The 19,203-nt window shown below is 33.5% G+C and overlaps 2 protein-coding genes across 2 annotated transcripts; one reads left to right on the top strand and one right to left on the bottom strand.

The window, feature by feature from the left end:
• Positions 1 to 1,796: 1,796 nt before the first annotated feature.
• On the bottom strand, positions 1,797 to 8,579 carry LOC130612272 (uncharacterized). Its single transcript, XM_057433578.1, has 3 exons — positions 7,736 to 8,579; positions 2,937 to 3,119; positions 1,797 to 2,060 (listed from the first exon to the last, which is right to left on the bottom strand). The coding sequence occupies exons 1-3, from the start codon at positions 7,851 to 7,853 to the stop codon at positions 1,903 to 1,905; spliced, it is 459 nt and encodes a 152-aa protein (XP_057289561.1). The 5' UTR covers positions 7,854 to 8,579; the 3' UTR covers positions 1,797 to 1,902.
• LOC130612983 (uncharacterized) lies at positions 4,585 to 13,374 on the top strand. The gene is made up of 5 exons (XM_057434310.1): positions 4,585 to 4,671; positions 5,031 to 5,090; positions 5,365 to 5,389; positions 5,432 to 5,452; positions 11,284 to 13,374. The coding sequence occupies exons 1-5, from the start codon at positions 4,585 to 4,587 to the stop codon at positions 12,054 to 12,056; spliced, it is 966 nt and encodes a 321-aa protein (XP_057290293.1). The 3' UTR covers positions 12,057 to 13,374.
• The last annotated feature ends 5,829 nt before the right edge of the window (positions 13,375 to 19,203 follow it).

Below are 19,203 nucleotides of genomic sequence, written 5' to 3'. Positions count from 1 at the left end.
CTTCAATAAAGTCTATAAAACATCACCTATAAAATTGTTCTGTAATTTACCAAACTTTAAAGTTAAACTTATACAACGTTAAAGAAAAGTATATAAAATTAATGAAGCCATTACAGTGCACTTAAAACTTTGAGGCCAAAAAGCTTGGAAACGAGGTGCTGACGTCAATGATTTTCCACTGCGTTGGTAAATAGGGACCACCTAGGACCAATTTCAGTAGTTTTCCCAAGCCTGGGTCCCCAAATCCGTTTCGGAATGGACGGGTTGATAACGTCGCCAAAAACCTTCAACCCCAATATCTCTGCAACCGTTTGTCAAAAGTACATGATCCTATACATTTTCTTGAACAGTGTTTCAAGATCTATACGAGAAAGGCCAACAGGTATATAAATTTCTTAAAAAACTTTTTTTGTGTTTTCACGGGCCTTTGCTGACATCAGCACAATTTTTAAACCATTATATCTCCTTAGGCGTTCCTTGAAAACATATTATCCTATACATTATTTTAATCAGCGTTTCAATCTCTACACAAAAAATAAAGAATAATTTCGCAATTTTTTTAGGAATCTGCACTGCTGACGTCAGCAAAACATCTAAAACAACCTATATTTCCATTGTCCACTTGCCTAAGTGGATTTCTCCACGGGCCTTATCGACTAGTTTTATATCACAATACGCCAGTTCCGTGTCTCTGATGTTGCCGAATTATGCATGTCTCATATGTTAAATTTTCTGACGTTACCGCGCGACGTCAATAACACTACTTTAACGTCAATATCTTATATGAAATTAGTGAAGCCATTACAGTGTACCTAAAATTTTGAGGGCAAATAACTTGGAAACGAGGTGGTGACGTCAATGATTTTCACTGCGTGGGTAACTAGGGACTACCTGACACCAATTTGGGTAAGTTTCCTAAACCTGGGTCCCTAAATCCGTTTCGCAATGAACGGGTTGATGACGTCATCAAAAAACCTTCAAACCCTAGTTTCTCTGCAACCGTTTGTCAAAGATACATAATCCTATACATTTTCTTGATCAGTGTTTCAAGATCTATGCGTTAAAGGCAACAGGTGTACAAATTTCTAAAAAAAATTTTTAGTATTTTAGCAGGTCTTCGCTGACGTGAGCAAAATTTTTAAACCCTTATATCTCATTAACCGCTCATCAAATGATCATATACATTTTTCTTGATCAGCGCTTTAAGCTCTCCACAATAGCGGCAACATGAAAAGAAATTCTAAATTCTTTTAAGTGGATGGGTTGCTGACTTTATCAAAATTTTTATCCCCCCCCCCCTCCAGTGGATTTTTCCACGGGCTTTATCGACTAGTCTATATTATAATACCCGTATAAGTCTGTGCGGCTGTCTGTCAGCCACGTAAAACGGTAGCTTAGCTGCGCAAGTAGCGAGAAGCACGCAATGCGTTATAAAAAGGACGAGCGAACCCGTGGATTTTTCCACGGGCCTTATCGACTAGTAGCAATAATTAACTGTGTAATGACCGACTGCAGGTTTGTGTTTTTTATTCATTCATTCAATTTTTCACATTTCACGAAAACTTATTAGAAATTTTTCCCTAACTCGGTGGCGCTTATTCGACAGGGGCACGGGGTGCTTAATCTATCATTTACAATATTTTGATAAGTATGGTTTTTCTGTTCTCCTAGAGCTAATCTGGTTAATATCAATCAATCACTCCATTTCTTTAGGATTAGCGTTCGAAGTATTTTTCCCCACAATTTCCAGGGAGAAATTTTGTCGAGGTTGAAACTCTTAAAGAATTATTCTAATAAAGAAAGAAAATGATATATTACTGGTTAAAAGAAGCTATACACCCGTTTTACACAACTTACGGCAAAGTTTACAAACAATTTTAATTACACTGTGATATTCGTCTCTCACAAATCTCCCATGACAGTTTTAATTACAGTGTCAATCACCACATTCTTTCCACCTTTGTCCAAACAATTCTTTATAATTACCTCTGCTTCGTCCTCGGTTATCTTGTCTCCAAGAACTGTCAAGTAGCGAGACAAAGCGGCTCTGTTAACCAAACCTAGTACCGAAACATTTGAAAGATCACATAACACGATAAGACTAAATAAGACTAAAAAAAATCTACTCTATGGAATTTTAGACGCAATTTAAGAACATTTTATATTTAAACTAAGGGAATTGTCAGGAAAAAGGTGAAAATAACAGTCGAGTATCAGCGAAAACCACATAGATAAAAATTTCATGTTTTTAATGTTAGTAAATAAACTTCATAAAAGCTACAGGCCCAAACTTACTATGGCTCCAGCAAAAACATGAAAATGTAATATTTTTATTATTATTCCGAATATTTATACAGGATTGTCACTTGGAAACACTGTTATCAATGTGAGTCCTGTGTTCTGGGTGTATACAATAACTATACACTGGCTTTGTCTACCCAATTTCGCTAACATGGCTTGACCATAGCTGTGGTAAAGACACTTGCTAAACATGCCACCTTGTGATTACGAAGCGAACTCCACAACCACAAAGCCACGCGCCAGAAGTAATATGTCGGTATGTTAAAAAAAAGAACATTCAGTCTTGTCAAAAATTATGTTCTTATAAAGAATAAGTATAGTCGTGAATACATCGAGTTCGTAGAACGCAATCACTAAAAGGTAAAGCAAATGTTTGGCGCCTCTTCCTAATGATATGTCACAGTAGCTTCCTCGCTTCTTCTTCAGCATGTGTTGGAGATGTAGCATCAGACATTGTGTTTTGGTAAACAGCACTATTCTCTCTCCAGAGCTACATTTCAAGGAGCCTGAAGACGTGAATGGCACCGCATTTGCGCTTAGTTTCAACACTAACTCGCTATCATTGTATTACACGTGTACTTGCAAAATACAAAACTTACAAAATAAAGAAAGTGAAGATTACAATTCATCCTTACCCAGTTCTCCACTGACTGGATCGATTGCTTTAAGACCTTCTGAGAGTTCCTTATAACTAGCAATTTTCTTATGCCTCTCTTCATCATATATCGCAGCAAACTGCTCAGAATCTATACGAGATACACCACTTTGAATGTAATCGTTAATAGTGTCGTCCCAATCGGTCGATCCAGGATTTAAATCTAAAACAAGAGATAGCAACAGTTAAATTTAAGTTTAGGTAAATTTACTTTGATAACACCGATTATACACGCCCGTCATAATGTGACGTTTGATCGGGGTGAACCATTCTCAGTGGAGAATGGGCATGATAAACCAGTTCTGATTTAGTCAGTCATTTAAATGGCACGGATTGGCAATGAGTGTGGCTAGTTAGTTTATTAAATTATGATTTAAAACCTTACCGGTTTGTGATCGAAGTAAAGCGATTTATTTAAATACCTTAAATCCTCTAATAAACGCCCGCCTTTTGATGCCGGTGTTTAATACAGTTGGCGTTTAAAAGAAGTCGTTTAAAGTCGTTTATTTAAAAAAAATCAGATATGTATTTCTACATCTTCTTTCAAAAAGGTTGAAGGGAGTCTCTTCAACATGATTCTGTTGGAACCTGCTTAAAAGAATGATTTCTTTCCATACATAGTATGAAACATTTGAACCTCAGGAAGTAAAAAAGATTTACAGGAAGTTTCCACACTTTGTTTAATCACCCAAAAAACTTGTCATTTATGTTTAGTCATAAAAACGCGTCCGGTAATATTTCTCTATTAAACGCCCATCCAAAGAGGGCGTCCATTGGAGGGGGCGTTTATTAAACGGAGGCGTTTATTAAAAAATTCGGTTTTTATGGAGGAGGAGTTTATTGGAAGGGATGTTTTAAAGAAAGGGGGCGTTTATTAGAGGATTTACGGTAGGTTTTGTAGATTATATTTGTGTTGTTTGTAAACATATGGTTTGTTGTACAAAAGCCGTTTTAATATGTGCTCAGGTTGGCTTTCAGTAAACAAACTAAATTATGCTGAAACATGATGGAAATATAAGAAGATTGATTTTTCACCACCTAACTACCATTTTAGGCTAAAACTAATTGCAAATTTGAACTGATTAATTTTTTGACAAATATCGACATGGTAAACGAATAACATAATGTTGACAGTGCATTAAAATTTAGAATTCTTGACGCTTAATAAAAACAAAAATTTGCAGTTGACATTCGTGTGAATAAAACTTGGAAGTCAAGATTTCTCAAACTCATTGGATTAAAATGTCAAAAATTTATTCTGAATAAACTGACACAGCAGTGACTTTTTAAAGTAAAAATAATTGTCTTAAAATGATGAAAATTGTTTCCAAAACAATTTACCCAAAATATAAGTATTGAGAGCAACTCAGATCCCTTTTATTTCTCATATGAACAAGGCAATAACTTGTATTTTGTTATGTTAAATATATCTTATTTTTGTCTCAAAAATCTCTTTTACTTATTCTTAATATCTTGAGAACAAAAAAAGTTTTTTAAAAAATTCCCAAAACCTTGATAAACAACTTTTTATCCTCTATAACATACAAAAATATCATTTTTAATGTAGGAATCCTCTTAAGCGAATCGAATATCATGAAACCTAAATATTTGAAAAAAGAAAACAAAGAATGAACGCTCATATTGCGTCAGATTTGATTATTTTAATTCAGCTGAGTGCAAAACATTTAGTTACGAGCCCTATAACACAAGCTCTGGTTTCCGATTTGTTTTTACAGAAATGAATTGTTTCGAAAAACAAGTCTTGTTCTATTATGATTTTAGCCAAACTTTAAAAATATTAACTGAAAACGATCAAGACAACCAACATTCTCTCAAAACGTTTCAAACTCTCTATTATAACTCAAACGAATTTTTTGGTTCCATGGGGAAATAAATTATACAGTCTATACTGTATTTCCAACTTTTCCTTATTCTCTTACGTTTTTACTCACTTCAATTTATCACCCACCCCTTCTGTTTATTTAATCCAAAAAAAGTTCCATAATAGTATAGAACAGATTTTGGATTTTTTTATTGTAAATCTAATTACACCTAGAAATTTAATATTTCATAGGTGAAAAAACGAAAGAGGAAAAAACCGCGAAATATTAGTATGCTAACTTTTGATTGTGAAGTTTAAAGTTGATGTATAATTTATATTATCTTTTCTGCGGGAATTTGACTGTAATGAAAATATAGCTAAAAATTTCAACCAGGATATTCTCCATTTTTTTAACCAGAATTCTTTTGGTTATAAAATATTAATCAAAAGAAATTAATTAGGGAAATGTTTGTTGGCGGGAAAGAAAAGATAAGGGTTTTTAATTGGATTTATTTAAAATGTACAGGTTCTTTTTCATCTCTTCTTTCGACTTTTATTCGCCACTTTTAATCTTTTTTCTTTTAAGATAAAGGCTGTTGAATTGATTAAAAGTAAGTAGATATTGTTTTGATAAAAAATCTTACATAACTTAGCTAAGCTATGGTTCTGGCATGGTAAGTTTCTCATCATCGTGACCAATGTTTTGGGTGCTACACTTTTTATGTTTTTGTTTGTTTCATTTGTTTGTATACATGTATACATTTGCATAACACGTCCTCTTTTAGCCATATTTTAACACATATTATAACAATATTTTAATTTAGAATGTCAATGTGAAATATAATATGTAGAATTTTTATTATCCTCCATATTAGAAGAGATTTGCTCTCACGTTTTAAACTCAAATGCTTATGCTGCTAAATTTAAGGCTGGAAATATGATACATCTATGCTTAAATATTAGGCATTTCCCAACCTCGGTTTTGTCTTTTTGATAATAGAATTTTTTACGCGTTCAAAATTGCTGGGTTCAGCTTTATTTTTGGTGCCTCGCAGAGTAGATAATAAACTAACAAGAGAACCCGTATACTTTTCCACCGGCTTGGTATGATAATACCCAAATTTTGTTTAAAATGGTGGCCGAATCACTACTGTGCTAAGAATCCACGAAATCTGGAATATGTACGAAGTACCATTTTCTGAGGACCGGATTTTAAAGCTTAATACTGGAATTTATGAATTGTCAATATAAATTCCATTAGGCTTCCAGTTTGTCATCCCTATTTTCAATATAAGGCATCTGATTAGGCAATATTGTAGTAATAATAACTAGGCAAAAAATCCTTTAAGACCTTTTTTTCTTATGAACACTGTTGGTCCGCACACTGGTGGTTGCAGATGTTCTAAGAATGTTTTGGTTCTAGATCAGGGTTGACGATACCGGATTCATACCCCTGCTACCCTGCTATTTTTCAAATATAGTATAGATAGCTTTTTAAAAGCCATTTTTTGTTTTCTGCCACAGTAAAACTTCAGAAATTAAAAAGCTTAAAGGAAATTCCTTCACAGTTTTAGCCAATCTAGAGGTTTTAAGTTCCTCACATTTCTTAAGGCAGCTGGAATTATCACGGGGCCTACTTTGGCAACATACTAGCGCGTTTACCTTTGAAACCAATTGATCGGCTCAGTTGCTATTCCATATTGTCTTCCAGCTAATTAATATTAGCTATGACAAAAAAAAGAGTTCTTTGTGCTTTGAAAAACCTTAATTTTCCCTTCCTAACTAAATCCCAAATAAGAATATTAAGGGCCTACTAGGGTCGGTTCCAGGTAGCCAAGGAGGTAACTCCGTAAGCAAACTGTAATAAAGCACAAGTATACAATTACTGTGAATATACTTAAAAAAGTTTTTTAAAAATTGCTAAATGAGAGTTTGCCTTTCTTTCTCAAAATTAAAAGTGCTCTAACGAAGATATTACAGGAAGTTTATGGTCAAAGTGAAACAAAGCTTAGGAAGTAAAAAAAAAACATTATTCGCTCACATAACAGTGACGATTAAGCAGACCAGGGTTTGTAGTTTTTAACGATAAAATCAACAGTAAAGTTAAACTGCAAGGCAAATTGAAATTCCAGTTGGAGAATGTTGTTAAAGTTAAGATTTACCGAACCAATTTTTTTAGTAGTTTTCCTTCTTTATATTTAAAAAGGTCTATCCTTATAAAAAAAAAAATGCTCACGAAAAAATCTTAACATAGCTTAATATATTTATTTATTTATTTAACGTTTTTTATTGCGACACTTCGGTGTTGTGTTTTTTATTAATTTCAATGACAACAATAAAAACAAAAGAATGTACATCAACAAACAATCATTGAAGCAGCAAAGATACTCGTAAAAATGCATGCGAAATGCAACTAGTACATATATTAATACACAAGCACTTGAACAAGTTCACGACGTGTAAAAAGACCCTCAACAGACCCTAGACAGACGCCTAATATTCTTAACTAGTCGTCAACCCGTTGAAAAAATCCATGGGGTCAACCGTTCTCTATATATCGTATTTCGTGTTTCCGTACCACACTGACAAACAGACAGACGACGGTATTATTATAGAGATTAGAAAATGCTAACAAAAAAGAACATGCCACATTGCAGCTCGCCCCCGTGTTAAAGTGGTGTTTTTATGCATCTTCGCTTGCATAGTCAAAATCCTGCTTTTCGGTGCCGTATAATTGCTTGTTCGCGGCATGTTACCTAAACGGAAGTGTAAATCATTCCCCACCCCACCCCCTCCTTCCCCCTCTCCAGAGCTGGAGAATGAAACCTTGAAAGTTATCTCGAAGAGCTCTGGGGTCGAGAACGGGTGTGGAATTAGTAAAAAAGAATATAAAAACGGAAAAAAGAAAACATCTTCCACAAGACTTGTAATAAAAAAAATTATTGTATATACTTTACCTAACGATCGCAATGCATTAACGATATCATTGACATTCAATTTGCCGTCACCGACTTTATCGAAAATAGTAATGGTATCTTTTATATCGATCATAACACTTTCGGATACCTTGGCCATTTTGTTCTTGATTTTCTTCCAAAAAAAATTGCACAGTTTCTTCCTATACTCTTTGCAACAATACAGATTTTTTCTGTATATATTTCGAGTGACTTTTAAAATCGAATTGTGTATGAAAGAAAAACGAAAACAACAATTTTCGCAAAGACTCTAGCCAATAAAAAGTCATTGAGATTTTGATTATGAAATTTAAATATAATTGTCTTTTGTGTGTTTTGTTGTTTAACAATTTTTGAATGATAAAAAATCCATCCTGGGATATGATATCTTATTAAAAAATGCTAAATCGCCACAACGGGGAAGCGTTATCAATTGACTGTGAATTTGCTATAAACGTTAAGTTATACATGCAAACTACTCTATGAAAGAGTCCAATTAGTTGAAAAAAAGATCTTTTTCATACCCTAATTACTGGCATAACCACAGAGTGTCTCGGTCAATTAAGAACCCCTGTGGGAAGTCCGTCATTGGTGGAAGGCCTTGTTAAAAGAAGTGGGTCTTTTACAATTATTAACCCTATTTTTGAACGGAATTAATCTTAAACTTGAATACACATGGTGTTTTAATAACTTTTATTCCCGATAATAGCTAGAAATTTTGTAACTTTTATTTTTCTCAGATCACGAAAAGGTATGGAAAGTTTATTTCTGTTACCAAAACAAAAGTTAGATTATTTTACATTTTGTTGGAAAAATTCAAGTTGGAAAATCACTTTAAATAATAAAAAAAATAATGAAAAAGAATTTTCTGGCAAAATGATGACTTCAACAAATAATAATGGCGTCACCTTTAATTTTTGGTGTTTTGTAGTGATACCATTTGTCCTTCCAAGAATTCTTATAAGAGATGTTTAAAATTACAACCCACCTTAAGTTGACAGCAGCGGGACAACACTACATTTTCAACAGTTCTTTTTCATGTGCAGGACATTATTTGTCCCTACTTGTGTGAGATTAACTTAAAAGTCAGTAAAATAGAACGCCAAAAAATATAAATTTTAAATTTAGTTTCTCCAAGAGTGAAAAAGCATGTTTTTGTTCAAGGAAAAGATTTGAAAATTATCTTGAATTATTCTTATGTTCTTTTTTTTAAAAAAAATCATTAGCTAAAAAATTATTTCACATCTACCCCCGTTTCCCAGCTAAGACACAAATAAATTGACGTCAAATTTCAGCGATTTTCAGCCCCGTTTCTTTTTCCTGTATTCTTCGTGTAGTGATATTTCGTGTATTCTTAGCATGAAGTAATGATTTTGGATAGAATCACATCCAAAGGTTGCTGTGAAAATATGAAACGAAACTTTTAAACGAAGTTTTACATTGAAAGCGAATCTTTCTTTTGTTAACAACATCAAAGTGTTAAAAGGGTGTAAAAGAAAAAACATTGGGAAACAAAGAAGATGTTTTTTAACATTCTTAGTGCTAAATAATCAATCGATCGTTTTAAGTTTTTCTCGAAAGAGGAAATACGATTTACAAACATTTAGTTTGTTTTCAAGATGTCTGACAACAAGTTGTGTTCGTGAGATTTATATAAATTTTTTTTCATTTTATTTATTTCATTGTTTATTTATTTCTCAGCCTTTTTTTTATTTTCTTTATGATTATTCTTGTTTACACAATGTGTTAGTTTTTGGGTTTTGTTGATGCGCAGTTGTACCTATCGAAAAAAGCACCTCTACACGACGGAGATTTGGCCGGAAGAAGTCTTAATAAACTGCCCACTCCCCTGTAACCTCCTTGAGACAGACACTTCTGTAAAACCAAATCTTTCGCTCGGAATAAAACCTTTATATCTTGCAAGTGTCTATTTGAGGGAGGTTTCACGGGAAATTGTGTTTTTATAAAAATTTCCCTCTATGAGAAGCATTACAATCAAAAGTTTTTTAAAATCATAAATATTTCAAGAAACGTGGACAGCCATATTATATTAAAATATTACTGGACTCCATTAAAAAATCCTTATTTTTATTATAAAAAATTTTGTCGTAAAAAATACTAGTCACTTAAAGAAAATTTACTCCTTTTTGTCAACTAAATTTTGTCATATAGTCACATATTCTGACTAATTTTTGAAATTTTTAAGTTTATGTGTAAAGTATAAGTCCGTCCGTCTGTCTGTCACCCAAAATGGTAGCTTAGCTGCGCAGGTAGCGAGACGCACGCAATGCGGTATAAAAAGGACGGGCGAACCCGTGGATTTTCCACGGGCTAACGACTAGTAAACTATAAATGTTCGAACTTATCATTTTTTGTTTTTTTAATTTATTTCTGCTTTTGGATGGGCTATTCGTTGTTTTAAATGAGTAAAATATACGGCTTTTTTAGTATCTTTCGTGCAAGGGTGACCTATTTCATTTTCTCATTCATCAGAAATTGTATTTAACACGAACTAATATCTTATTTTTGTCGGAATTCGACAAAAAAATACGCTTGCCTTCGCACTCCTTTAGGTAGGTGTTCCCTGGGAAGTTTGAAATGCCGTGCGTCGTTAAAAATTTTAAATGTCAATTGATTTAAAAAAAACCCACTTATCTAGAAAAAAAGGTAGACCTTAAAATTAAATATATTTTGTTCCTTTATTATTCATCATATTATAATAACTTGAAAAGGTTAAAAATTTAGATTGGATTCAATCTATGTTGAAAAAAAAAAAAAAAAATTCGCTGATGAAAGAAAAGACTTTGGATATTTTCTCTTATCAATGTTATCCATTTAGTATTTAGTTGATTTAGTTATTTATGGACTCATATTATTATTGACTTTTTAAAAATTTTTCGAAGGCGTTAATGTTTCTCATGGCGTAAAAATTGTCAGTTCTGGGCGTTTTTCTCAAAAGTTTGGGTGTGGTGTTTTGACAAACGATATCGACAAGATGGTACTTGCATCGCGAATATAAGCACTCAAGACATCCTCGTCCCCAGGGTTTGTTGCCTATATCAAAGACAAAAGCCCCTGGAAATGAGGTTGTACTCAGAAATTTCTAAGCGCAGTGAGAATTAACACAAGAGTAGTAGCATTCTCGTCACGGGTTATTCTACAGGTGATCTTAAAAAAAAAATTTTTTTATATGCTCACGCTAATATGTATGTTGTTTCTCTCCTATAATTCTGCACTTCGATTAATTTTTCAGAAAAATGATGAAATTATTCTATGAAAATTACATGAATGAACTTCTAATCAGTAAGCATTGACAATGTACGCCCATATTGATGCTAATAATTTAACCACTGACCATTTTTACGGTGGCCGAGATAAAGCTGTGACGTATGCAACTTTGTCAATTTCAAGCTTGTTGTGGTTGTTAGCCACCATTGGTAACATTCGTATACTGCAATATGCAAGACGTAAATTAAAATCGGTATCCTCGGTATCAAATTCTATTTTTTTATGCCTGGCCTACGGTAATAATATTGCTTGTTTGATTGCAGTTCCGGCACATTTGACCAAGTTATCTTTCGATGTGACGCAAAACATCTACATGTCGTCGTATTTTTGTTTGTTACGATATTTAATAACCATGATCACCATTGATTTGTCGCTAATTTCGGTAACATCGTTAATTATTGATCGAAAGGATAAAATCGTTAAACAACCGTTTGGGATTCGCTCATATATCCGAAAAGATAACTTAAAGACGTGCATAACGATATGTATTTTCGTGACTTTAATACCTAACTTAATAATGACTTCTGTATACTTATACATCTTGGAACATGATAGTATATTGCCTTGCCAGAAGGAGATAAACGATAGTAAAACCCACCTTGTATTGCCAATCGTTGAGAGCATCAAAAAAATATCTGTTGCAGCTCCATCATTAACATTGATGATACGAGCCATAGCTGAGCTCCGAAGGAAAATCAAAGAAAGGAACGATCATTCTATACGTATGAAGAAAGCGTTAAAGAAAATTAATGCTACGTATTTTTATGCTGTGGCTTTTCTTGTTTTTTGGGCTCCATTTGGGTGCATGGCAATTTCATCAGGTAGTATTAAAATGGAGTTCTATAATGCATGGTTTAATATTGGGTACAGTATTTCATATGGTTACTTACTTGCTATTCCAGTGGTATGTGCAATTACTGATAGACACTTTAATTTGAGAAGAACATTTTCAAGTGTACCCTCTCCTTCACACGTGTTACAAAATACAAATACTGTTTTTACCTTAAAAGTGCAAGAGTCTTCACATCCGGGGTGAATTTTGCAAAACGAATGTTTTTACTTCTGTTAAATACGGTGGCCTTATTTTCTGTATCTCGGATTGGAGACATGGTTTTGGTGTACGCTGTCTGGTATGTTTTCGTCGTCAATGCAATTTTATACTGTAGCCTTTAGATTTGGAGTGCATTTTAGCCAATATAGAGGGTTAAAATTTACATTTTTTTTTGCTTTACAAAAGAAGACCCGCAAATTTTCAAGCCCATTCTTTTTACTAAAAACATTGCTGCTGCACCTGCCCGTTTTTAACAAAAATTTTGTGGGTTAACTAAAGCTTGCTTCCAATAGCCTAAAGTAGTGGGCAACAGTTGCATAATAGTCACCGTTATGACTTTATTGGAAACACAAGCAGTAAAACAAAGAGGTGCAAGAAATGTTGCCCAAAAAATTTTGCGGAGATCAAATTTTTAACAATTGCATTATTCAACAATTCTGGAATCTATATTATAATAGCCGTATACGTCTGTCTGTTTGTCACGCAAAATGGTAGCTTAGCTGCGCAATAGCGAGAAGCACGCAATGCGGTATAAAAAGGACGGGCGAACCCGTGTATTTTCCACGGGCTAACGACTAGTTTATTCTAAATTAAGCTTATTATTCGACTAGGTCCCGCTTTCGAGAATGCACTGCCTTTGTGCAAACCCAGAACACATGACTGTAGCAAATACAACTGACAAGCGCTTTTTTTAAACATTATAAAGTAGAAAAAGTGTTCAACGCTGGTTATATTTATACCTTAACTAATTTAATAGAAGCCACATTTTCTTCCTGAAGATTATTAATGAGGCTTCATTCTCTATAACTTAATACTGAAATTAACACAGCTACTCGGCGTAATATTCGAAACGTTTCATTCGCAATCTATCATTATACACTCCTTGTTGCTAAGTATTAATAGCTTGGAAGAGAATATGGCTTTTATTAAATTTGCTGAAGGTTTCAATATGACCCGCGTTAAAATTAGAAGTTGTCGAGACGGATTAGTTTAATGTTTTATAAGGAATCCTTTTTCCAAGTTCCTTTCCCTTCTGCCCGTTTTTTTAAACAAAATCTAAGTATCCTGCAAAAGGGGATGCAAAAAATATATCTAATATGATCTTACTGGGTAAAATCTTACTGGCTGGGATATGAACCTGGTAAAACGGACAATTTTTCTTTTATAAAATATATTAACGTTATTCACGCTCATATTATCACATTTATAAAAAAATATTATTTTTACGCAATATAGAATTATATTTATTCTTCGTAACTAATGTGTTAATATAATAGTTCATATATGAGAAATTTGACTTGAACAGCCTTTTCTTTTCTTTTCTTTCTTTTCTTATTAATTGGTTTTTAGAAATTTTAGTGCGGCAATATCATTAAATGTTATCTAGTTAACTAATCTTTCTCCAAGGAATTAAAATAAGTTTCTTTCATCCAATAGGTTAGACGCGAACGAATGTGTCAGAGCAAGTCCCTAATTTAAATCCCCTAATAAGTACAATATAATTTCTCAGAATAAACCTGATTTAAAAGCAATCAATGAGCATACAGCCAGCGTGGCCACATCTTACCCTCTTGAATAATATGGGAATTGATGATGTTTGTTCGTGTAAGTGAGACTATTCTCGCCTAGAACATTACAAAAAAATGAATTTCCCGAAAATTATCATCAGGTAAGAAAAATAGAAGTAACCAATCAGAAAGCGCGATCGATATTCTATGCGCAGAAAATTCATTTGCAAACCAGCGTAACTTTTCACACCATAATTATTCAATTTTCTGTGGTGAGAAAACTTAGGCAGTGTCCCTTGGCTAGGAGGATAGATGAATAAATGCAGCTTTTTTAACCATAAAGACCGTAATTCCTCTTTTTAGACCCCTCCCTTTATTTAGCCTCCCCCTTCTAATAAGCCCCTTAAAAAGTTATTTTTCCGGGGGTTAAAAAGAGGAATTACGGTATACTGTTTTTTTCTAGGGCTGTATATAAGTCTGGGCGTTTGATAAGCCTTTCCAAACAGCATTAAGCTTGGCACACTTATAGCACGCCAAATTCTATGACTCTGAGGTGTTTGGAACCTAAAAATTTGGCATGCAGGTGTCTAAAAGATAAATATAAAAATTCAGTGCAGATCATAGACAAGAATTTAACAGCGAACAATATCAATAAATACTCGATTATTCGGATATTTAGAAGGGGCGTATCCATAACACCGTTTTTTTCTAAGCAGCTTAGTAGCAGCATATCAGCATTATTAAATCAAAAACCGCAATATTTAATGCGCCATTTTTAATCCGAACCCCGTATAGTCAGAGAATTGGTTACTTAAGATAATACCTCTTTTGTAGAGAAGGTTGCTATTGTTATATTTGTTAATTTCAGGCAAAATTGTTTGGGTATATTGCCCAAATTTGCATTTAGATTGCCTTATAACTTACATATTTAGGATTTTACCGATAAGTGAGAAAAAGTGGTTTCTTTTAATCTAAAATTATTTTCCTGAGTAAACGGCGGATGGAGAAGTCAAATTACAATTTATTTTTATACATGATCACTTAGTAAACAATAATAATTAATCGTGTCTTACAACTTTTCCTGGGGGTAACCCATGGTCAGACGGCCCTAAAATTTGCATGAAACATTCACCTTATATAAGTTACATGCCTGGATTATCTTATTAGAAAACAATATTGGACTGCAAGAAGTTTGACTGACGATGTGTGGCGGCCGCTTTTCGTACTTTTCTTCCTTATAAATGACTTGATTAATATTTTAACACGTTTTGTAGCCGCCTATAAATCTTAAACAAAGCAATTTTATTTAAGATTTTGGCTAAAAGCAAATATTTTTGGGAGAAATCAAAAGCCAACTAACAATATAAATTTGTGCTATAGTTCTCAGCTTTTTGTTCTAACCAGCATTATTGATTTCGGTCACCGCTATGAGGTGCAGAATCTTTAAAATTGCCTGATGGGAGATAGAGAGAGAGAGACAACACAAAGCCCGGACGCTGTTAAGTTTTTGTCCAAGCTAAACGCTCGGAATATTCCATTTTTGTGAAAGCCAATGATCTTTTATTTTAATCTCTGTCAATTAAATGACCAATCTGAACAGAGAGTGTAGCTACTCTTCGTGTGGCCAGAACATTCTGTGTGCGGCCATGACTAAAAGTGCTTACATTTTGTTGGTCGCCCCTTGCTGGTCCCTTTGGTTTGGTCGTAGTAGCTTTATTGATTGGGAGCTAAGCACTATTTCTTAAATTCGTGTATTTTATCAGGTAAGAATTATTTTATATATAGCTAAGTGAGAAAGGTGTGCTGGCTAGCTAGCTATCTCAATTTTTGGTGCTGACTTGGATCTCCTTTTGATTAGTGCTGACATACCCTTTCATGAAATTACTTACTTGCTAGCTAGCTATTGAGCTAGCTACACAAAATAGTGCTTTGATTAGAGTGCCTTTTTTTCTTAAAGAGCAAGCAACAAAAAACCTTTATCCTGTCTTGCGTAGTTCCTCCATGACTGGACACTCAACTCCTGTTCTTATGGGAAAAAAGGGAGGGGGAGGGGGGGGGCTAAAAATAACTTTCAACTGACACTTTGTGGGACTACTTCTATCAGATAAAAAGATATATATATTTGCAAAGGATTTTTTTTTATATTTTTTTGCAGAAAAGTTGTCGAAACGTGAAAAAAGTTTATTGTTGCTTGCACTGAGCAGTCGGTGAACTGATAATTAACCTGTAACAATATATAGTTAGCCGATGCAGGATAATTAGATGCTACGCCTAGTATAATTAGCCGTTAAAAGCTTCTTTGTGTTCTTTACAGCTAACTGCGTCTTTTCCATGTTTTTTCTTGAAATCAGAATAGTTTTGTTGTTTAATAATATAGACGACATATGTACCGCTAGCTACAGTAAAATTATATCTTTTTTGCAAAATCGTTTCTTGTTCTTTTTCTTGGTTTTAATTGAAGCACAACTTTATGTTAATCTATATAAATATAGATGGCTATGGGGAGATCGATAACGAAGAAAAGCGAAAATTTAAGTAAAAAGATATATATCGTATAAGTAGCTGTATAAGCGGCTAATTACACTGTACGCACCGTATATATAATTATTCTGCATAGATAAATAGAATGTCTGTATATTTTATATGGCCAGCCTTACAAATCCTGTCTACTATTTCCAGGAAAGGTCATAGCTTAGATAGGGAGTCCTAGTCCGGGGCTATGGTAGCATAATATTGAATTAGAAATGACTCGATTTTTAAAAATTTCACGAAATATACCTGTGCATCACATAAATTCCCTTTTTAAATCAAAGAGGCAAAGAGAGGTTAAAAAGAGACAATATTTAAACAACCTGGTTTTAATGCAGTTATGGTTAAATTGTATTCTTGTTTCTTATTTTTAAAACGTACTTTCTTTTTCAGATCAGCTGTTATCAAACCATGCACCATCATCATTTTCAAAAAAATTTCAACAAGAGAGTAAATTTTGAAGGCCTAAATACTGAAATGCTAAAGTGTATTTATTGCTGAATTAATAAACAATGAACTACTTCATCATTCAAATTGAGCTCGTTTAGAAGTTAGTATATTCGAATCGTCAAGTTTTTACATAGCAAGAAATGTATTCTGGAATTTCCAGAATTATCCTTAACACTTTTAAAAATATCCAGTTAAAGTTTTAACGGAGTGGTCCCACGAATAATCAAAAAAATAATTTCATCTTATTTTATCGGAAATGTTTTATTTATTATTATAAAAAACTTTTTTTTAAAAAAAAAGTTCTTTTTTTTCTCTTATTCGGCCCTTTTTTACAATCCTGTTTAAATAGTCGTGACGTCATAGTTGGCGAATGATTTTTTGTGTGTTAAGACAATTCGGCAAATAGAATGATATTCTAGAGAATCCAAGATCGTAATTTCATAATTAGAAACATTTATTTTATTTAATTTTCTATAATTATAATCACATATTATATATTATATATTTTTGTGTTTATTCTTCCGAGTAAGGGACGTAGACATCACCCTCTTCAGGGAAAACTTGTCTTATTTTCCACACAACACGCGACGGTATAACTCGGCGATTGCCTTTTCCAAGTCGTTAGAAAACGAACCAAATAAATTGCTTGTAAGCAGCAAACCCAAAAGATTTGTTTGTAGGCGTGTCTTGCAGAAATTTCCCTCTTGTCTCGTGTAAGCATATTAAAACGAGACAAAGTTGCTTGAAATCCTCATTCTCAGTTATACATTTTATTCCTAAAAAAAACCGGATATTTGTACGATACATATCATTATTATTTCATATTTTAACAATACTTTTTACCTTGGAATTGTTTTTCTGTTAATGCATCCACTTCCGTGCAACAAAGACAATCAATCTCCCTAGTTTCAGTCTTGCAGTTATCGCACTTGCACCATTCGTTTCTCCCAACACACGTTCTTCCCAATGTTTTACTAAAAATATCGTTTCTCTCTCAGTTACAATGTTTTTTTTATCATCTTATTTAGTGGTCTTGAATTAAAAAAAGTTGCAGCCCTGTGCCTGTAAAAAGCTTATCAAAGGTTTCCATCTCATTATCACCGTCCTCATCTTCTCCAAAATTGTTTTCTTCTTCAATAATATCATACTCTAATTCTTCTTCGCTGTGTCTGTGTTCATATATGTGATCTGAGTATCAAGCTTTTCTTTCTCTCTCTCTCTATCTCTCTTTCTCTCAAAACTAACATCGCCAATTATGACGTCACAGCAAATGGTTCTTTTGCTGTGACGTCAAAAGACAATTTTTGCGCATTGATTAAAAGATCAATAAACAATTTTTCGAAAAAAGAATAAAAACTTTATACTAATTGAATAGCGGAGAATCCAAAGAACAAATAAAAAAAATCGAAAACTTCGTGGGACCACTCCTTTAAAGTTTATTGATGAGAAGATCACTTTCGAATAACCTTTTCCCCAAAATTAATTTTGAATTGACAGGCTTTACCATTTATTTGAACTGGCAATGAATTCTGTAAATAAAATTGCTAAGTGATTGTTTTAGCTGAGCGCGAGCTGAACTAATGGGCTGTCTCTTGTGTTTTTATTTAAACCAAAGCTGCAATAAACGGTTGTTTTCATAGTAGTAAAAGTGCGCCTATAGGACGCACTACACACGCGGTTGTACGACATCGTTTACCTGTACTAAGAGCTCAGCCCAGTTGAACGAATTTTTTTTAACTTTCCCAGGAACTTATTCCATAAATTAAAAAAGAATTGGCCAGCTATGTTTGCTATGACGGGGTACGATACTGTCTTCTCCTTTCACATTAAGTTCCGGGAAAAGTTATTAATTAAAAAAATTATACAATTAAAACAATAGATATGGTGTGTGCGCTGCGATCGAGTTACGACATGCTGTAAACCTGTACTAAGACGCTTAGGAGTTTGTCCACTGCGTGTTTACACAATTTCTGCTGCGTCTGAGTTTTTGCATATATAAGGGGAATCCCTCAACATAAAAAAATAACTAATACTCAGAGGTTTGCCTCGAAAACACACCTCTGTGAGAAATTCCCTATACTGACTCAAGGTAATAGTATGTTAGTATTTCAACATAATATAAATCCGTATATTATCTTTAACATCATAGCTACTAATTAATACATATAAAATTAATAAATATTTTTGTTTTTTTAAAAAAATTCCCTTCTAGGGAACTGTTTCGTACATCTCATTGCAGCTTCACGTGGGCACATGATTATGCTGCAACAAAAAGAGACAATAATAATGTACTATAAATTTGTCTTTAAAATAAAATCCATTAAATTTTTCTTGAAACTTTCTTTTATGACTGGGTTATCATATAATTTCTACTTGAAAATAAAAATACCAATAAGAAACATTGCCTGCTGCTATAAATTTGACTTCAAAATAAGCGCTTCCAAAGCTCTGTTCCGTACACGAAGATCCTTCATGTCAACTCTACAGGAAGGACATTCAACGATGGTTAGACTTTGCCAGCATTTCTCACAAATGACGTGACCATTAACGCACTGGTATATGGGCGTTCCCTTCTCGTAACCAGAACAACATATTGGGCATTCGTAAATGCTATCAACTCTGTTGATACGTTTGATGTCGTGAAG

This window comes from Hydractinia symbiolongicarpus, chromosome 10 (genome assembly GCF_029227915.1).
Source record: "Hydractinia symbiolongicarpus strain clone_291-10 chromosome 10, HSymV2.1, whole genome shotgun sequence".
NCBI classification, from domain to species: Eukaryota; Metazoa; Cnidaria; class Hydrozoa; order Anthoathecata; family Hydractiniidae; genus Hydractinia; species Hydractinia symbiolongicarpus.
Note: the sequence above shows the minus strand (reverse complement) of the source record. Positions and strands in the feature narration are given on the sequence as shown.

What these genes read in the sequence shown, in the direction of transcription:
- LOC130612272 (XM_057433578.1), bottom strand. Translation starts at nt 7,853, where the DNA reads ATGGCCAAGGTATCCGAAAGTGTTATGATCGATATAAAAGATACCATT. An exon ending in TAATGCATTGCGATCGTTAG is followed by an intron (nt 3,120 to 7,735) that starts GTAAAGTATATA and finishes CTCTTGTTTTAG; the next exon opens with ATTTAAATCCTGGATCGACC. An exon ending in TCCAGTCAGTGGAGAACTGG is followed by an intron (nt 2,061 to 2,936) that starts GTAAGGATGAAT and finishes TTTCGGTACTAG; the next exon opens with GTTTGGTTAACAGAGCCGCT.
- LOC130612983 (XM_057434310.1), top strand. Translation starts at nt 4,585, where the DNA reads ATGAACGCTCATATTGCGTCAGATTTGATTATTTTAATTCAGCTGAGT. An exon ending in TGCTAACTTTTGATTGTGAA is followed by an intron (nt 5,091 to 5,364) that starts GTTTAAAGTTGA and finishes TTTTCTTTTAAG; the next exon opens with ATAAAGGCTGTTGAATTGAT. An exon ending in TAAGCTATGGTTCTGGCATG is followed by an intron (nt 5,453 to 11,283) that starts GTAAGTTTCTCA and finishes GTTTGATTGCAG; the next exon opens with TTCCGGCACATTTGACCAAG.